At 37.9% G+C, this 17,611-nt stretch overlaps 2 protein-coding genes across 4 annotated transcripts in view; one reads left to right on the top strand and one right to left on the bottom strand.

Annotated features, from left to right (window-relative positions):
• Positions 1-17,611, bottom strand: part of LOC106091457 (centrosomal protein of 104 kDa) — a 203,777-nt gene that overhangs the window by 885 nt on the left and 185,281 nt on the right. Inside the window, exons 2-6 of one of the 3 annotated variants that reach the window (XM_059364601.1) lie at positions 5,943-6,110; positions 4,978-5,877; positions 4,728-4,908; positions 3,940-4,078; positions 61-1,238 (exon numbers count right to left, since the gene is read on the bottom strand). In XM_059364601.1, the coding sequence (XP_059220584.1) occupies positions 61-1,238; positions 3,940-4,078; positions 4,728-4,908; positions 4,978-5,877; positions 5,943-6,110 (2,566 nt within the window). Of the gene's footprint in view, positions 1-60; positions 1,239-3,939; positions 4,079-4,727; positions 5,878-5,942; positions 6,111-17,611 lie in introns of all 3 variants that reach the window. The other 2 variants (XM_059364599.1, XM_059364600.1) reach the window with 2 other exon arrangements.
• Positions 8,038-17,509, top strand: LOC106080452 (uncharacterized). Its single transcript, XM_013241846.2, has 3 exons — positions 8,038-8,329; positions 16,832-17,027; positions 17,096-17,509. The coding sequence occupies exons 1-3, from the start codon at positions 8,153-8,155 to the stop codon at positions 17,416-17,418; spliced, it is 696 nt and encodes a 231-aa protein (XP_013097300.1). The 5' UTR covers positions 8,038-8,152; the 3' UTR covers positions 17,419-17,509.

Genomic DNA, 17,611 nt, shown 5'->3' with positions numbered 1-17,611 from the left:
AAAAAAAAACAACTTACTGTCCTCTCTCTCCTTCTTCTGTTTATTTAAAAAATAACCTACATCACATCTCCAGTCTCTTCAAATGATTCCGAATTGGAATTCGAATGGGAATTCTTTCTAGAACTGCTGGCTGATATCATGGAGCGCTTCAGCAACTCATTATACTGCTGCTTGCCATTACATTTGGAATTTTCACGTCCTGCATAGCCATTGCTGGTTCCAGGATTATTGCCCCCTTGGGCCAATGTTTGACCACTTCGGCTTTTTAGTATGCGTGTTTCCGAGCGGCGCATAGGACTTGATTGTGAGTCAGGCGACTTGCAGGAAAATCCATAGGGACTGGCCCTACTGTCAGAGCTGCCACCACTTGCTCCTCCTCCACCACCACCACCACCACCCAATTGCAAATGTTCCACTGCACTACGATTTGAGGGAGGTGATTGGGGATCACTGGAACTATGGCCGCCTGCATATTTATTAGCCTCCAGCATTTCCGTTTTGCGCTCCAGGTCCAACTTGTCGAACTCGGTAAATAATTGGCGATACAGCAGATTACGTCGCGTTATATCATCATCGGGCGGTAGCTGTTTACGCACTAGACGTGGATTTACTTTGTACACCAACAATAGAATCCTTTCGGCTACCTTACGCACCGGCTCCGCGGGATGATGTATACCCGAACAGCCGCATTCCGAGAGGGCACGACATGTCAAACCGCTGTGCTTGTCAGTGCTGATACCTTGGCTGAGCACCAATTGCTCTAACATTTGCATTCGGCTCAAGGCCAAACGCGGATGGGTGCCAGAACTTACGGTCCTTGATAGGGCGGGCGCCACTAAATGCTGTTCCGCCACCTCGGGACAAGAGGCCATACTCAGTATGGTATGCTGGGCCAAGGTGTGTATGCGGGCTGAAGGATCACCCGATTTGGCCAAAAGTTCTGGCAGCAAACGATCTACACAACGAGCCACCTCGCTTTGTGACACCCGTCCGGGTACATATTCCAGAAATAGAACTCTCACCGTTTCGGTGGCCTGATTGAAAACAGAGTAGACAGCATCCCGCACCGATCGGTGCAACAAGAAGGCAGCACTGCGAGCCACTTTATTGGGACCAGCAGTATTTTCTGTGTTGTTGGAATTGTTGGGTATTTCAGTTTCCTGGCCCTTAAGGAAATTGCGCAAACGAACGAGACCATCTTCGCGATCTTGAAATTGGCGTGAATAGAATTGTTCTACCTGAAAGAGAAGAGAAGAAAGAAAACCAATTCATTGTGTTGAAGAATCCGAGTGGGGTATGATTAAGAGGAATATCGCGGCAGATCTCTTGCGGAAATTTTTTCACTAGTTTAAAGAAGTTAGAAGCATGAGAAATAATCTATGTCAGCATTGATGTCTTAGGTTTTGATCCTTGTCCAATTCAGACAGAAAGGGATTTTCAATCTACAGACATACTTTTCACAGATTTCCCGCGATCATCTTCAAAAAATTGACAATGTGGTACTATTCTATATTTCCTTTTTTGGGGTGGGCTTCGAAAATATCCGTCCTATTTCTGATGTTAGAATGTTTGCCAGACTTTCCGAAACTCAACCCTATGAGAAAATCAAAATTTCTTTGGGAACACCATCCAATTCCAATGGTTCAACTTCAGCATGAATTTCACTGCTTTGCACGCAGAGGTCTTGACCAAAGTTACGGAGTCGGGGTTTGAAGGTCGGGTCGCAGTATTTAGCCAGAGTCTGGTTTAAAGTTGAGTAAGCACACTTCGAGCCGAAGTCAGACTATGCAGTCCTCGTCTAAACCAGATCAAACAGTGCCCTATATCTCACCCTGTATTAAAAATATGCACCTGAGAGCCAATGTCCTCTTCTATAAACGCCCAGAACATCTTCAACTTTTTACTGTTGATCTTAGTGGTTAAGATCAACAGTAAAAAGTTGAAGATTTATTTCAAATTTTTTGCCATTTGGCCCACTGTGCATCGTTACACTACTATTGACATATGGGTCAGAGATATGGTGTAAATTTGGGGATTGGAAGACTCTATACCTACTTGCGTTGGAATCAGACGTCTAAACCGCCCATTGGTAGAACTTACTGTCAAGTTTGCGCTTAGATTAGGGAACTCGGAAAATGCAGAAGGAGGATGGGTATAAACACATTTTCATTTTGGATACAATCGATGCTTGGAGAAAGAAGAGAAGGTTCCCTGGATAGGTCTATGATCGTGTAGGAAACGGGATAGGGGGTCTACTTTGGTGAATTTTACTTCGACATATTGATGACACTTCCGGACGAGTGCACGATCTTTCAGGGCACTTACTTTTTGCTGGTCAGGATGGGTAAAATGCATTGCGCATCTAACGAGTTCATCTCTCGTCGTATACCAGACTCCATTGTTATCAATTGTACCAGCGAAAACCCAACCACTCGTCACCATGGGGGGTTAATTTTCCTACGTAACCGCTTTCGCATTACTTCGAGGTGAACCCTATTTCAGGTGATTATCCAAATCATCTTCATTACATCTGTGTGCAGACCTCTGCAATCTACGTCACTGCGGCCAGGTCCATCTTCTTCCTGTACTAGTACTAGTTCGTCGTCTCTCATCACCGTCTCCCAGTTTCTTTCGTTTTCCATCATTCTGTGGAAATTTGTCGCAGGGGATTTACAATTTCCTGCGTCCTGCGTCCTTCGACCCAGCACTCACAATGAAGAAGGTGTTATCTGCAATTTCTAGCGACTTATAAATGCACTTGCTAGAACATTGTACTTACTTGTACATTGTAAGGTTCAAGATATGAGAGTCTAGCTAGCTAGTTTGTGCTCTCCCCCTTCCGTGTTTATTCCGTGTCTGCCATTTCTGTTCAGTGTATTCTATAATAACTGGAATTCCAAAGATCCGGTTTAAGTACGGAGCCCAGTGCCGCTCCTGATGTTACCTTATTTCCATTGGTTCCATCTGGAGAGTTTTAAATCAGTACTCCGTTACGCAGTTAACTACCCATTTAATACGCGGGTAAATTAAAATCCTCTTAAGGTAAGTGAAGAACGTCAGACTATGTGAGGCTATTGGATGCGTTCTTCACATCAAGTGTTGACAAGAGATAAATTGTCCTGGAGTTGCGATTTCTTTACCAAGCTGCCTCTCCTACCTCCACAACAAAGTTCATCAATAGCGCTGAGTTCCGTCCTTGCGATCTGTGACAGAACTCACTTTTAGCAAACAACGCACTTTAACCTAGCCTGGTAGCCTAGAAATCTGGTCTTAGTACCGAAAAGCTATAAATATAAGCGGCGCATTTGCAAAAATCGATACTTCTTCTATTTTGAAAAACCTGACTATGAATCAATAAAGAAAGAAGTCTATAAATAATTCGCTGAATTGATGCCAAATCGATTTTACTTCCATGGATCTACAAAGACCTTCTTAACGACAATTCACGGTAATATAGTTAAGTGACAGCATTATCAGTCGAATGCTTCGTTAACGACACCCATTGATAACAGAGTAAAGAGATAATACTGTCAGTCGATCACTTCCATGTTAGCATTATCGGTTGACTACTTTGTTAACGACACCCATTGGTAATAGAGTAAAGCGATAACGTTGTCAGTCGATCACTTCACGAAATGAATTGCAGTACAGTGTAAACAATCAAATGTTATTGGTTTTTCAATTGAGTTTTTTTTTTGCAAATGCCTATTAAAACTATAAACACATCTTATGAAAGTATTTAAACTACAAGTAGGAACTACATGAATCCCTAAAAATGAATTCTGATACCTGTGTGGGGGATGATTAAATATGTCTAACATTTAATGATTACACAAATGATTGTATTTCTCAAGACTAGCGAGACTACGAGATTCCCTTTAAATCATTATTATTCATTATTGGTGGAAAACAAAATGATAACCGCAAAGTCATACTCACCATATCATTGCCAAACACCAAAATGGGTAATGCAGCCTGGCGACGTTCACGATCATTCAGACGCGAACGGCCACGATTTGGATCCGCTTCCAATAAAGCCGTACCTTGACACTCTCTTAAAAATTCATTAGTATTCGAACTGGCTCAGTTCAATGGGATGGTTTGTTTGGTTTAAGGTTTAAGTGTAACATCGATTACATCAAAACAACGAAAAAGTTATAAAGAAAAAAAATTACAAAAACGGGGAAGAGTTGGAGGGAAAAGGGAATTTTGATAACGGATAAAGGGGGATTCAATTCAATGAGTGGCCATATATGATGATTCCAGTTATAGATGATTGTTGTAGTGTTTGTTTGTTGAAAATGACATGAAGAAATTCCAAAGCAAAAGATAGACAGAGAAAAAGAGAAACGAGTGTTAGAACTAATTGGAGCTACAAATTATAATTGACCTGAGGAGTATGACGATGTCGATGACCATGACGAGGATGTAGTCGATGGTGGTATCGTATCATCTACTTGGCTAGGTATGTACATATGTATGTTTTATAAGTAGAGTTGTAGTTCAAAGAATGCATGCATAAAGAAAATACAAAATCAATAATTGTTTTCTATACTATTTAGATTTCTTTTATCATCTCTTTCTCTCTTCAGACTAAGTAAGACATTCAAAATTAGTTTCAATGTTTTCGCTCTAAAGGATCTAGATCTAGGGCAACATCTAGAGTCTTGAAGGGGGTGAAAATATACATCGATCACTAGCTGCCAGTAGTTGCAATCCATACTTACTGCCTTAGAGTGGGTATGGCTCGATCCTCATACTCTTCGTAGGAATTGCGAGGGGCACTTTTGTTGCGTCGCCTCAAAGAACCCTGATGACTGGACATGGGTGAGCTGTGGCGGCTGGGACTACGTCTCATATTGAGCTTTGGCGACATGGGAATTTCGTCGTGGGACTTGCGCAAATTGGCTGCGGATAATGGTGAAACATGATCAGTTAAGCTGTTACTATGGTTATGACTAAGCTTTAGTTTCCCACCTCCTGCCAAGCCTCCACCGCCGCCGACGCCACCTCCAGTGGAGCTATTACCATCTGTAGAGGATTTATCTTCCTGGCAACTTTTTGGACTCATGGCTGCGTTCATATGGGCCTCGGCCAAGGCCTGAGCCACATCCTGCAAACTGGGAGCAACTGGCAGCACCGGCTTTGAGGCATACACTTCACAGGCCACATCATTGGCCGCCAGCGATTCACCATTCTTCTCCAGCAACTCATCGACCAGCAAATGTTTAAATACCGAAGATTTGTACATCTCAATTTGCTCCTTTCTCAACTTGGCCGTGGTAAAGTCTTCCTGCTGCACAGCTTGTCGTTTGGCCAGGGCATAACGACCCAGGCGTTCTCCTGCAGTTCGCAAGGCACTCATACACAGCTTCAATTTGCGGGCATACTCAAAGCGTTCGCAAGCCACTGCCTTGGATTTGCGATCTTCCATTTCGCGTATAATTTCCGCTATGGATTCTTCCACATACATGGAGAACAGCAAGTCATCGCACATAGAGGCCAAGGGTTGTTCCCCACCATCGCTAGTGTCCGCCATTGCTCCACCAACACCAACACCACTGCCATTGGCATTCTCTTCACTTTCCTTTGTTGTATTTCCTGGTGCCGTTTCCAAATCTTCACCCAACACATTGACGGCAATTAAGGCAATTTGATTCTCTGTATTAAATTCATTGGCATATGCTCCGCTGAGTCTTAGTTTTAGATGAGTACCCTTGCGAGGATTTACAGACACGCTTTGCAATTCGCGCGATTTGTAATTGGTAGCTGCATTATCGGCTAAGGCCACAAAGCCAAGGAAATCAAAGCATTGTGATGACGGTGTACTGGGTATACTTTTTGGTGAATAGTGTAGCCAAAGTTCAACCTTTTCGGCTAAACGGGGAAAGAAATGAATTAGGAAAATGTTGCTAAATTCTTTAACATTAGCCATGACTTACGTATCAAATATTGGTGGGCTAATAACTGTATGCGATATATCTTGGCTGGTTTATGAAATCTGAGTACAATATCATGGGGGGTTATGGAACTGTTCGGTGCACTTCTCCAACCATGTACCGTTGGTCCGTGTGTATTTAGTTCACTGGCAGGATAGTTAGGGTCCTCATCTAAAAATACATAATAAAAAGGTGAATCAGTATAAGAAATAATTATGAACTGAATGTTAATAGGGAAGAGTCCGTTAACACTGCGTTTTTGGTAACAAACACTAGCGTACATGCGTAAACATGAATGCGCAAATCACACCCATTCATTTACAATTCTTGAAAACAGTTGCATATTTTGGTACTTTTATCGATTATTCAGCCATGAAATCGGTTTTATTTGGGATTAAAAAAATTCAGCAAAAATCGGATTTAGTTTTGTCTTGTTAAACCTGGCAACTAATACAGGTTTTAGTACTTAAATCTGGGAAAGGCCATAAAACTGGATTTAGTGGCCAATGTAAACGTACTTTTATATTTGAAGTTTTTTGTATATGACCGGCGTTATAAACTATTGTTAAAGAGGAACTTAGTTATCGGCAGCAAATACTTTTAATTATCGATAATATTGTAAACAGACGCCAAGGTACACAAATCAAGAGAAGGTAGAGTTGCATTCGAAGACTGAGTATAGCGAACAAAAAGAAAGATTTGAGAGATTGATTGGCAGACCTTGCAGGAGTCAGAAACAAATCTAAACAAATTGATAAAAATCATACTTTTACCCTCAATTTTTTAAGCAAATAATGTAAAACAAACAACAAAACATTTGTGTTCTTAAATTCCACCTTTTAAGCATATGAATTGCACAAATACCTTGTACGACCAGATTTGTTATCTACTCCCGCATACTTTTCTTTGATACCCATATTATCCTCATCGGTACACTTTTGATTTTGGGTGGTGTTTTTAGGGTAACGGTCCGCCCCCTTCCGTTATTAAAAAATTATAAAGCCTATTCCTACTCCTGACCATATTCGTAATATAATCTTCTTTCATCTGAGTCCCATATTGTCATGATCGCCAAATAAACCTATTTTAAGGAGTTTTGGGCTGGGTGGCCCCCAGATACTTGGGCACAACTTTTATAACGAAATTCGAACTCTACTCTTGAATACCTTTCATTTGAATCCCATATTGTCCCGATCGGTCCACTTTTTTTTGGGCAGTACTTTTGTGGTAAGGGGGAGACCAAACTACACAATCTGTGAAAATTTCAAGATAATTGGTTCAGCCGTTTATGAGTCTATACGGAACAAACAAACAAACACAAATTGAATTTAAAGATGAACGGCACTACTGAATAAACACATGTCAAGTTAGAATTTTGTTATCGGCACTGCATACTTTACAAAGTCGATAATATTGTAAACAGATAAAAAACGCAGAAGGTAGGGTAGGTAGCAAATTTCATTAACATTTTATTTCTGCCGAAAAGTGTGTAAAGATTTGATTTCCATAGAAAATTGGTCCTAATTATTTTGAATGGATATTTTGTAAGCATTTTGTTTGAAATTAAATTTTGAAAATGCTTAACAATTATTTATATATTAATCTGTAGAAATTTCTTTTGGAAAAACCTTAAAAATTTTACAGAAAAAATTTTATAATGCTTGTCTATTGATAATTTTGGAAAATTTTACTGTACAGAAAATTAATTTTTCAACATACTGTTTAAATTTTATTTCTATATAATATTTTGTTAAAAAATTTTATTCCAAAAACAAAGATTTCTGTAGAAGATTTGGTATAAATATATGTCTATACATTTTTTTTATTTCTATAGAAAATTTGGGCAATATTTAATACGTGTAACAATCAAAATTCTATTTTTATAAAAAATTTTTGGAATTGTGTTCATTTGGTTTTTTTTCTATATTTATTTTATATTTTATGCTAAAATTGAACTAATTCATGCTCTTTAAAAAATTCCAATAGTATCGCTTGCAGCATTTTCAAGCGACAGACGCCTCGTGTACTCGTGTAAACCCTGCCAGTCACGAAATGTAAACAAACTCATTCGTCATCCATCGAATACACTATGAGGGCTAGATTTCGTATCACGAAGTTCGCTTGTTGCTTAGAGCACATAAAAAATTCAGTTTTTGACAGGTTTTAAAACAGTTTAGTTCGTAGGTACACGCGGTATCGCAGTATTGACAAACATGAAATCAAGCGGTGCTAAAACAAAACAAAATCCAGCCATTTGGCCTCAAATCCAAAGTATTTTAAATACAATCAACCATGTTTTAATTATACTAATTGCTGTTTTTGTCACAATCTTGGCTAGAAGTCTAGATTTTAAAGATACGGCGATTCATATGTTTCTAACTGTAATTGGGGTAAGTTGTATGGAGACATGTTTGTATGATGGAGCTACGTATGTACTTATGTGTGACGTCATTGATTTGTGTTTTGTTTACAATTCTTCGGTACCGGTGGGTGGTTTGTGTGTGTGTGTGTGCCGATTTGGTGTGCAGAGTTGTCAAGCCGCAACATAACATATGTTTCTGACACCATGAGAGCAAATTAACATATACCTACCCAGTGGGAAAATAGCGAATGTATTACATTAGGAATACATGATATAATTCGTAATAGGATTGATATTTTATAACATAACGCAAAAAAAACACATAAGTTATAAAATTCATTCCAAATACATACATAGTTAAATAATGTATTCTATTAAACGAATTATATAATGTTTCTGTGGAGCATATAAAAATAATTTATTTTATTCCTAGGACATCTTCCGTGTTAAGAATAACGTATTCTGGAATCAATAAGCTATAGAGGTTATTGATTAGCTTCTCATATACCATTGATTATCATTATTATTATAAGCATAATACATTTTTATTATTATAAGCATAATACATTTTTCAACAATATATTTGGAATGAGTTTTTTTTTAATTTTAATACCTCATTATTTTTATAATTTCATAAAAAATTTAATTATTTACCCTCCGAAATACAAAAATGAGAAATGCAAAAAGAGCAAAAATATTGCTTATCATAAAGTATATGAGGGATTTCAAACTCCATATGAATTTGGAAAAATTAGCTTTCTTAGGAATCAAGAAATTGTTCGGGAGATCTATCTATAAGGCAATTATACCCAATTATGGTTCGATTTAGAATATATTTGATATAGATATGAGGGCTTAGCAAAATCCGATCATAGAATCGTCTTTTATAAGCCCATAAAAAGAAGCCAAAAATGGACTAATTTAGACCATGTATAAAATCGTTTTATATGAAAATGCAATATTAAATGATTGTTTTCCTAAGAAACGTTTTTTATTCTACACAAGGCAAGCAAACTAAATCACATATGTTTTTTTTGAAATGAGAAGAAAAAGATTCACAAAAACACTACATTCCAAATTCATTTGAAATAGAAGGGGAGTTTTATTTACACATTAACCAGATTAGTTTGTGGCTAATATTATAGCCGCGTACTATTCCCATTTATCAAAAGATATGGTGTCATCATTCAATTGGAATAATAAAACTAAAAGAGGAAGAACGCAACATATTTATTCAACATTTATTTATTAAACATTTTGGTGTGGCAAAATTGCTTAGGATTTTAATAAAATCACATTTATGAACTCAGAGAAATATTTAAATAAAATTAAAATAACTTATTTTGTTGGTTTTATTGATATTTGATTATTTCGGATGTGGTGTCAGTGCTGCAAACGTTAACGTACAAAGCTTTTAGCAGGAAGAGCGTTTTATTTATCCATCGAACCTGGTAGACTGGTTTATAAAACACAGCAGGTATTACACTGGTTAATCAACGTGCAATTTTTGTCAAATGAAATTACCCCCTTTATTCTTCGAGATTTTTTTAAACATGTCAATCCCATAACGAATTATACTATGTATTTCAAATGTAATACATTTGCCATTTTCCCACTGGGTTGCACTTCACTCCGCGAAGATGGCACAAAACAACTTCCCATAATTAATGCAAAAAAGTTTGGTTGATTAGAAATTCATAAATTTGTTGTTGTTTTTAAAATTGTTTAAGATTAAACGCAGTCAAACTGGAAATTTTTAAAAGCTATAAAAACCCATTTTATGCATTCTGCTGCTCCAGAAAAAAACAAGGGTTTTATAAATCCTTCCATCGATGATTTTTTTAAAGAGTAGTATTGCCACAAAGTATGCTTCTTACCATGGTCCCAGAAGCCATCGAAAAAGGCAGTTCAATGTGCATAAAAAAGAAGGTAATATGTTCATTCAGTAGACAACGGATATAAGAAATTCCAAAAAATTCCAATTTTTCTTTATATGCGTTTTTTCCTATACAGAATTATTGCATATAAGAAACTAGTTTCTTATACAGATATACGATTTTTTTCTTATATGAGTAGTGTCCATATTTCTAAGTACACCAAATAAGACTGCTGGGTTCGAAGTACTGTGCAAATGTGTGAAAGTTCCGTCACTGCTCTTCAAATATCCAAAAGACAACACACCCAGTAGCCCACGCCGCTAGTTCTAAATCTGTTTATTCACAAGTTCCAAAGTAATCAAAACTGGTTCTCCTTTTGTTTACTTTCAGTGTAAGCAACTGTTGAATTTAATATGGGTTTGTCATTGGAGTAACCAGTTGACTTTGAAACTAGGACTTCTGCTAATTCCAACAAACTAATTCCGTAATGGTCTTCTTTTGACATTTATCAATGTTTGAACAAATATTTTTTTTGCTTGCTCTCGGAGCTCTCTCTCTACTTATTACTCAACTTAAACAATTTAATAAGTTTTGTCTTATGTTTGGTAGTATTCCACGCATCCTCTAGCTTACCGCCAAAACTTTGTTAATAATGGAATAGCGCAATAAGCATTATTGCACAGCACAAAATTTTCTCAATTAAAATAGAAATAACGTTACATAATATATTGGCCGACATAACATAACGAATTGCATAACAAATTACGCCGAATTTTCTGAAATTAATTTGAAAAATAGATGATTACAAAACAAGTAAAAAGGCGTTAAGTTCGGACGGCCCGAACTTTTATACTCACCACCTCTGGTATATATGTATACCACCTTTCATCAAAAAAAAAAATAAAATAACCGATTTGAACCATATACGACACGTATGTTGAAAAGCCTAACATAAGTCACTGTGTCAAATTTCAGTGAAATCCTATTAAAGGGTGATTTTTTTGAGGTTAGGATTTTCATGCATTAGTATTTAACAGATCACGTGGGATTTCAGACATGGTGTCAAAGAGAAAGATGCTCAGTATGCTTTGACATTTCATCATGAATAGACTTACTAACGAGCAACGCTTGCAAATCATTGAATTTTATTACCAAAATCAGTGTTCGGTTCGAAATGTGTTCATTCACCGTAACGTTGCGTCCAACAGCATCTTTGAAAAAATACGGTCCAATGATTCCACCAGCGTACAAACCACACCAAACAGTGCATTTTTCGGGATGCATGGGCAGTTCTTGAACGGCTTCTGGTTGCTCTTCACTCCAAATGCTGCAATTTTGCTTATTTACGTAGCCATTCAACCAGAAATGAGCCTCATCGCTGAACAAAATTTGTCAAAATTTGAACACATTTCGAACCGAACACTGATTTTGGTAATAAAATTCAATGATTTGCAAGCGTTGCTCGTTAGTAAGTCTATTCATGATGAAATGTCAAAGCATACTGAGCATCTTTCTCTTTGACACCATGTCTGAAATCCCACGTGATCTGTCAAATACTAATGCATGAAAATCCTAACCTCAAAAAAATCACCCTTTATAAATGTGCCTTAAATCGAGAAATCGGTATATATGGCAGCAATATCCAAATCTAAACCGATTTGGGCTAAACTGAAGAGGAATGTCGAAGGGCCTTACACAACGCACTGTTCGAAATTTTAACAAAATCGGGCAATACATGAGCCTTTTATAGGCCCAAAACCTTAAATCGAGAGATCGGTCTATTTGGCAGCTGTATTCAAATCTGAACAGATCTGAGGATCGGTCTATATGGGGGCTTTATCAAGTTTTTGTCCGTTATAGCCAATCTTCGAACTTAACCTGCTTATGGACAAAAAAAAGGATCTGTGCAAAATTTCAGCTCAATATGTCTATTTTTAAAGACTGTAGCGTGATTTCAACGGACAGACGGACGGACATGGCTAGATCGTCCTCGATTTTTACGCTGATCAAGAATATATATACTTTATAGGGTTTTATACCCACCACCATCCTTCGGTGGTGGGTATAAAAAATTATTACAATTCAGAAATAGAAAATGTAATGGCATATACAAACATATACCATAGAGTTCAACAAAGAAGTGGAAAGTTATTACAAAGTAGCATATGTACATTTTTGCTAAGAAGATCCCCTCTTTTTTTTGCAGGCAAACGACGATATTTCTTTTAATATACCTTGTATTAGGAACTGTCATGTCATGAAATTGCCGTATCATTTTGGGAAGTTAAAATATTATGGTATTTAAATAGGTAAAACGATAACGGCTATCGCTTGTCTGATGAAATAGAGCCCACTCTAATCAAGGGAAAATGTATGAAGAATGCTTTTCTTTAACTTATTTACTAAAGCGTATGGTCATGTCAAGAGAGTGATCGAATGAAGATAAGAAATTGATAAACTTTACCCAGTAATAAATCGGCATTAAATTTGAGACTGGCAGAATTTTGTATAACCAACATAATTAAAAGTTAAATTTTAATGGGAATTTGATTATTTACATGTCTAGATGTCCTATATGAGACTATGGCCTGGTCATATATGATGTGAGCAAAGGAATCGCTTCCAAGATTCTAGCGAATTTCCAAAAATTTAACCATTTTCGCTGAAAAGCAAGTAAAATCGCATTATGTTTAAAACCCCAAAACTTGGCCACATACTTGTATCACCAAACATTTTATGAGAAAAGCATGCAGAATAGATAATAATGGTTTTGATAGTAAATAAATACTAAAATAATTCCGTGTAGTACGAATGATCTAGAGCGTTATACATACCATACCGTGTTGTTGTGGTATTAATTTACGGTATACCATTGACACTATATGGTATTAATTTTTTTTCGGTGTAAAAATTATAGTTCAGATAATGGTTATTGTACCATCATATATTATTTGTTGCACCTAAAAGTTTGCCCACGAACATTGCTTTAAGGAACAGAGGCAAACTTCTCCCATATTCTCTTAAATCCTGCCTTATAAGCTGTATGAAAGAGGTAGGCCTGAACCTATGGAGTTTCATCCAGCGAAATTTTTTAGTAAAAACAGCAAAAATTTTTACTAAAACAACAAAAATCTGCCAACCTCTAAGCGGTGATTGTCTATTCATGAGATGGTATTTTGGAAGGCTGCTGTGATAGTAGTGCAGTTCACACTGCTTAGACAATATATAGCTCTCTTCGAAAGGGTAGGATCATTATCTGCTGATGCAGATGGTCGATAGCTAAGGAGAGAACCGGTCGCAGTACTTAACAGCCTCTTGCGTGTCTGAATCGTATACCACTGCCTTTCATTCAATTAGCAAGTCCATTCACGCGCTCCAGAGATTATCACCGGCTGGCCAATTGTTTTAAATGCAATCAGCAATTTCCTTTCTTTACATTTTTTGGTGTGAAGGCATGATCGTCTGGAATGTCAGAAACAGAAGATACATACAAGTTAAACAGACGTGGCAGCTTATTGAGATGATCAGAGCGGCAAAACGAGCTTTTCTGCAAACAGCCAAGATGAAAAAAATGTCATGTCATGCCATGTCCAAACGGAAACGTTAATATACATATGGGCAGACATGAGAGACAACTGAGTACATATTTAGGCTTTTGATGAAAACGCATTTTTCCAAGGATACGATGGGACTCACGCAAAACACCGGAATCTTAGAATAATGAGGTTGATCGAATGCTTGTCATTATAGAATTCCTGGTAAAGGAAGCCTTGAGGAGCTTCAACCAACCATTTGAGTCACACATAATATTTCCGGCTTTACTACAGAAGGAGGCCGACTATCGGTTGTACCATCTGGCCACCCTTTCACATCGTGCCTAGTACTTGCACATACTCCGAAAGCGTGGCAGGAGGCAAGCGTATTTATACCCAAGCCCGGAAAGGCAAGTTATGCGACATCAAAGACCTGCAGACCTATAAGCCTTATGTCCTTTCTGTTAAACCATGGAACATGATAAAGAGAAGGATATCCAGCGAACTGCTTAAATACAATCAGCGTGCCTATGTGAAGGGAAGGTTTGTCATTAAATAGAAGATGCTTCGATACCAAGACCTACATATTGTAGGTATGCTTTGACATCGAGGGGCTTTTAACCATGTGAGGAACGACATACTGATCCAATCCTTAGACCAGTATCGGGTGAACCGAGTCCTTAGAAACTGGATAAACTGTATTGGGTGCTAAGGAACAGGGGCAAACTTCTCACATATCAATGAGTGCAGTCCGATTCAAGTTTGAGGGGCATCCTTTTTATAGCCGAGTCCGAACGGTGTGCCGCAGTGGTACATGACATAGTACCTCACAAATGTTACCAGCATTAGGAGGGGAAAGCCACCGCTGAAAATTTTTTCTGATGGTCTCGCCAGGATTCGAACCCAGGCGTTCGCCGTCACAGGCGGACATGCTAACCTCTGTGCTACGGTGGGAGTGTGATTAGACCAATATTTATTTACGCCTCAGTAACTTTTGTACTGCGATGGAGAAAAAGTTCAACGTGAGGATAATACAACAGGTTCAGAGAACATGTTGTCTCTGCATAGGCGGACCGATGAGGACCACGTCCACTAGGGCACTGGAGAGTAATCTATATATCCGACCCATAGACATACAGATTTAGTGTGAGGCAGCCACTGTGGCTATGAGACGTAAGGCGATGGGAGAACGGATAGAGGATAGGAGCAGGTCATACCATTGCGTAAAAGAAGAGATCGGGTGCGAGATACTGCTGCCTGCAGCACAGTTTTGGATTGACAAAAACCTGGTATTGCCATATGGGGGATCAAGCTGCACAGATGGATCAAAGCTTGATGACAGACTGATTGTTTTCGCCTGCCTAACCATAATTCGGTCCTGCAGAGTTCCGGGCGATAACGGAATGCGTGAGGTGGTGTGTGTTAACACGAGGACGTCGAGTGTGAACATCTTTAAACTGGTAAACTGGGACGGCACGATCCGCATCGTTTGGATAAGAGCTAGCAAAATATCGGTGGCACTATCGATAATTAATTTTTTGTCTGAATATCGATTGATGCTTTTGATGATGCCCATAGAGGGCGCAATTTTCATTCGATTGGGCTAACTTTGTGCAATTATTTCTTTCATGACCTCTAACTGACTTGGTTTTGTTTGGTCTGTGTATTGATATTGCTACTACCTAAATCGGACTCCTGATTTTTACTTCTCATTTTCGTTTGAAATATAGGTGAAGGGAAATTAAAGATTGTATCGTCGTTGCCAGCAATGACTTTTGCAGAAGCTGTAGGGACATCGAGGAAGAAGAGACTATAGAACACCTTCTGTGTGTGTATCCTACAGTTAGAAGGAGTTCCATTTTAGGTTCTCATTTCTTTGAGAACCTGTCTGATTTAGGGGATGTGAATGTTCGCAAGTTGTTGGGCTTTTAGAGTCACTTTAACCTAACCTATCGATATTTATTATTGGAAATATCGAAAATATCAATTGTTTGTATTATCGATAGTTTGCCAACTCTAGTTTGGATGTCGGATCACAGCAGAGTAAGAGGGAATAAAAGATCAAACGATTTAGCAGTGAAGGCCAGAGGACCGCCGTCAATAAACTTGTTCAACTCGAAGAATTTCGGGGCGACGCAGTCCGAGTGGAACAGAAAAACGGTCGGTAGGAAGATCCAAGCTCCAAGTAAGCAGGCAAAATTAGGGCGGTAAGTGATAGCATAGGTGGGGCATGTGGGGATGATGAAATGACGTTGGAGCATTTCCTATGGCTTTCCTGGATAACAGACACCGGGTCTAAGTTTGGTCCACAACACCGGATATGAACCGACTTAGGGGCGTGGTATGGCGAACAGTTACAGATTAAAGATATACGCACCCCCTTTTCAACCTAATCTAATCTAAAGGCAATTTTGTCAAAAAGTTGAATTTTTATGGAATATTAAGACATTAAAAATGCTGTAAATTTTGAAATGTTGATATGAAATTGAAAACGTTTAACCTCAAAATGGCAATTAATAGGCAAGCAATGACAAGTTATTTTTATAACTTTTTTTTATACCTGTATGGAAATTTGTACAATATATTGGCCATTCCCATTAGGCATACAAGGTTTATGTTGAGTACTACAATACTCAAAAAACACATTTGTGTCAACGAACTGTTACAATAGAGACAACTAATAAATTGCAGGCTATTACGCTCAACGAGAAGTAGATACAAATTTGCTTTAGAAAATCAAAGTTCATTTGAACCAATGACATTTAACTGCAAAAGCTTCCTGCATTTAGTATTAATATAAAATCATATAAAATGCAAAATGACCTAACAATTTTTTTTAATTTTGAGTATAGGAAAAACACCAAATATCTAAAAAAAGTACATAAAAGCTTAAAAACAGGGTTTGAATTGCTGACTTCAAAATGGAGGCAGCAAAGCAAAAATAACTTTGCTTTACATTGAAAAATGTTCAAGCAATTCAAACCCTGCCTGAAAGGTATTTTGGATTTTATTTTAAAAAAAGTGAATTACTTCTCCTTGCATTCGAATTGATGATTTTTGTAGTTTATTTTTTAATTTTTGGTTTTAAAATATCTTAACCCTTCTCTCCTATTTTTGCAGTGGAACTTTTTGGCAGCTGAAGCTTTGATGTCCCACTATGCCTACAATCCCATAACCAGGAGTCTATCACATCGTAATAAATCCAGATTTCATGGCATTTTGCAATTGATAGGAGGTATAATGGCTATTTGGGGTAGTCTGGGAAAGATTTTCAACACCGAAGGTGAACACTTTACAACATTGCATGGCAAATTGGGTAAGATTGGCTGGAACTGTTCTATTTGTATCAAAACTAATTCGAATCTCCTGTTTTGCTGTTTTCAGGTCTTATTGCCACCTTCTCCAGTTTTGCCAGTGTGCTTGGTGGCACAGTGAATTTCTTTCAACCCAAATTTGCCCACAAAGTTTATACACCAGCTGAAATTAAATTTCGTCATAACTTATTTGGCATTTTGGGATTTGCTTTTGCCATGAACACCGTTGTTATGGGATATTTCACCGAATTCTTTACGAAGCATGTGGATGCTGATGTCATACCTGCCTTTGCCTTGGCCACCGCTTTGGTATTCCTGTTGACAATTATTGGACCTGTAACATCGCTAATTGATAAAATGAAATATCGCAAGGCAGCCAAACAGAAAAAGTGAAGTTAGAACTATGGGATAAGTCAAACAATGAGATTAACATGCAAATAATGCCAACGCTGGAGATTTTTGAAAATAAATGCCTACAAATGTATTTTAAATGTTTTCTTACTTCATGAAGAAGCTGAAACCGGTAAGGGCATGCGGACACCACCTACACTTAACATATGGGCTCACCAAAGTATGTTTAAAGCAA

This window comes from Stomoxys calcitrans, chromosome 3 (genome assembly GCF_963082655.1).
Source record: "Stomoxys calcitrans chromosome 3, idStoCalc2.1, whole genome shotgun sequence".
NCBI lineage: Eukaryota > Metazoa > Arthropoda > Insecta > Diptera > Muscidae > Stomoxys > Stomoxys calcitrans.
This window is presented reverse-complemented; position numbering and strand designations above follow the sequence as displayed.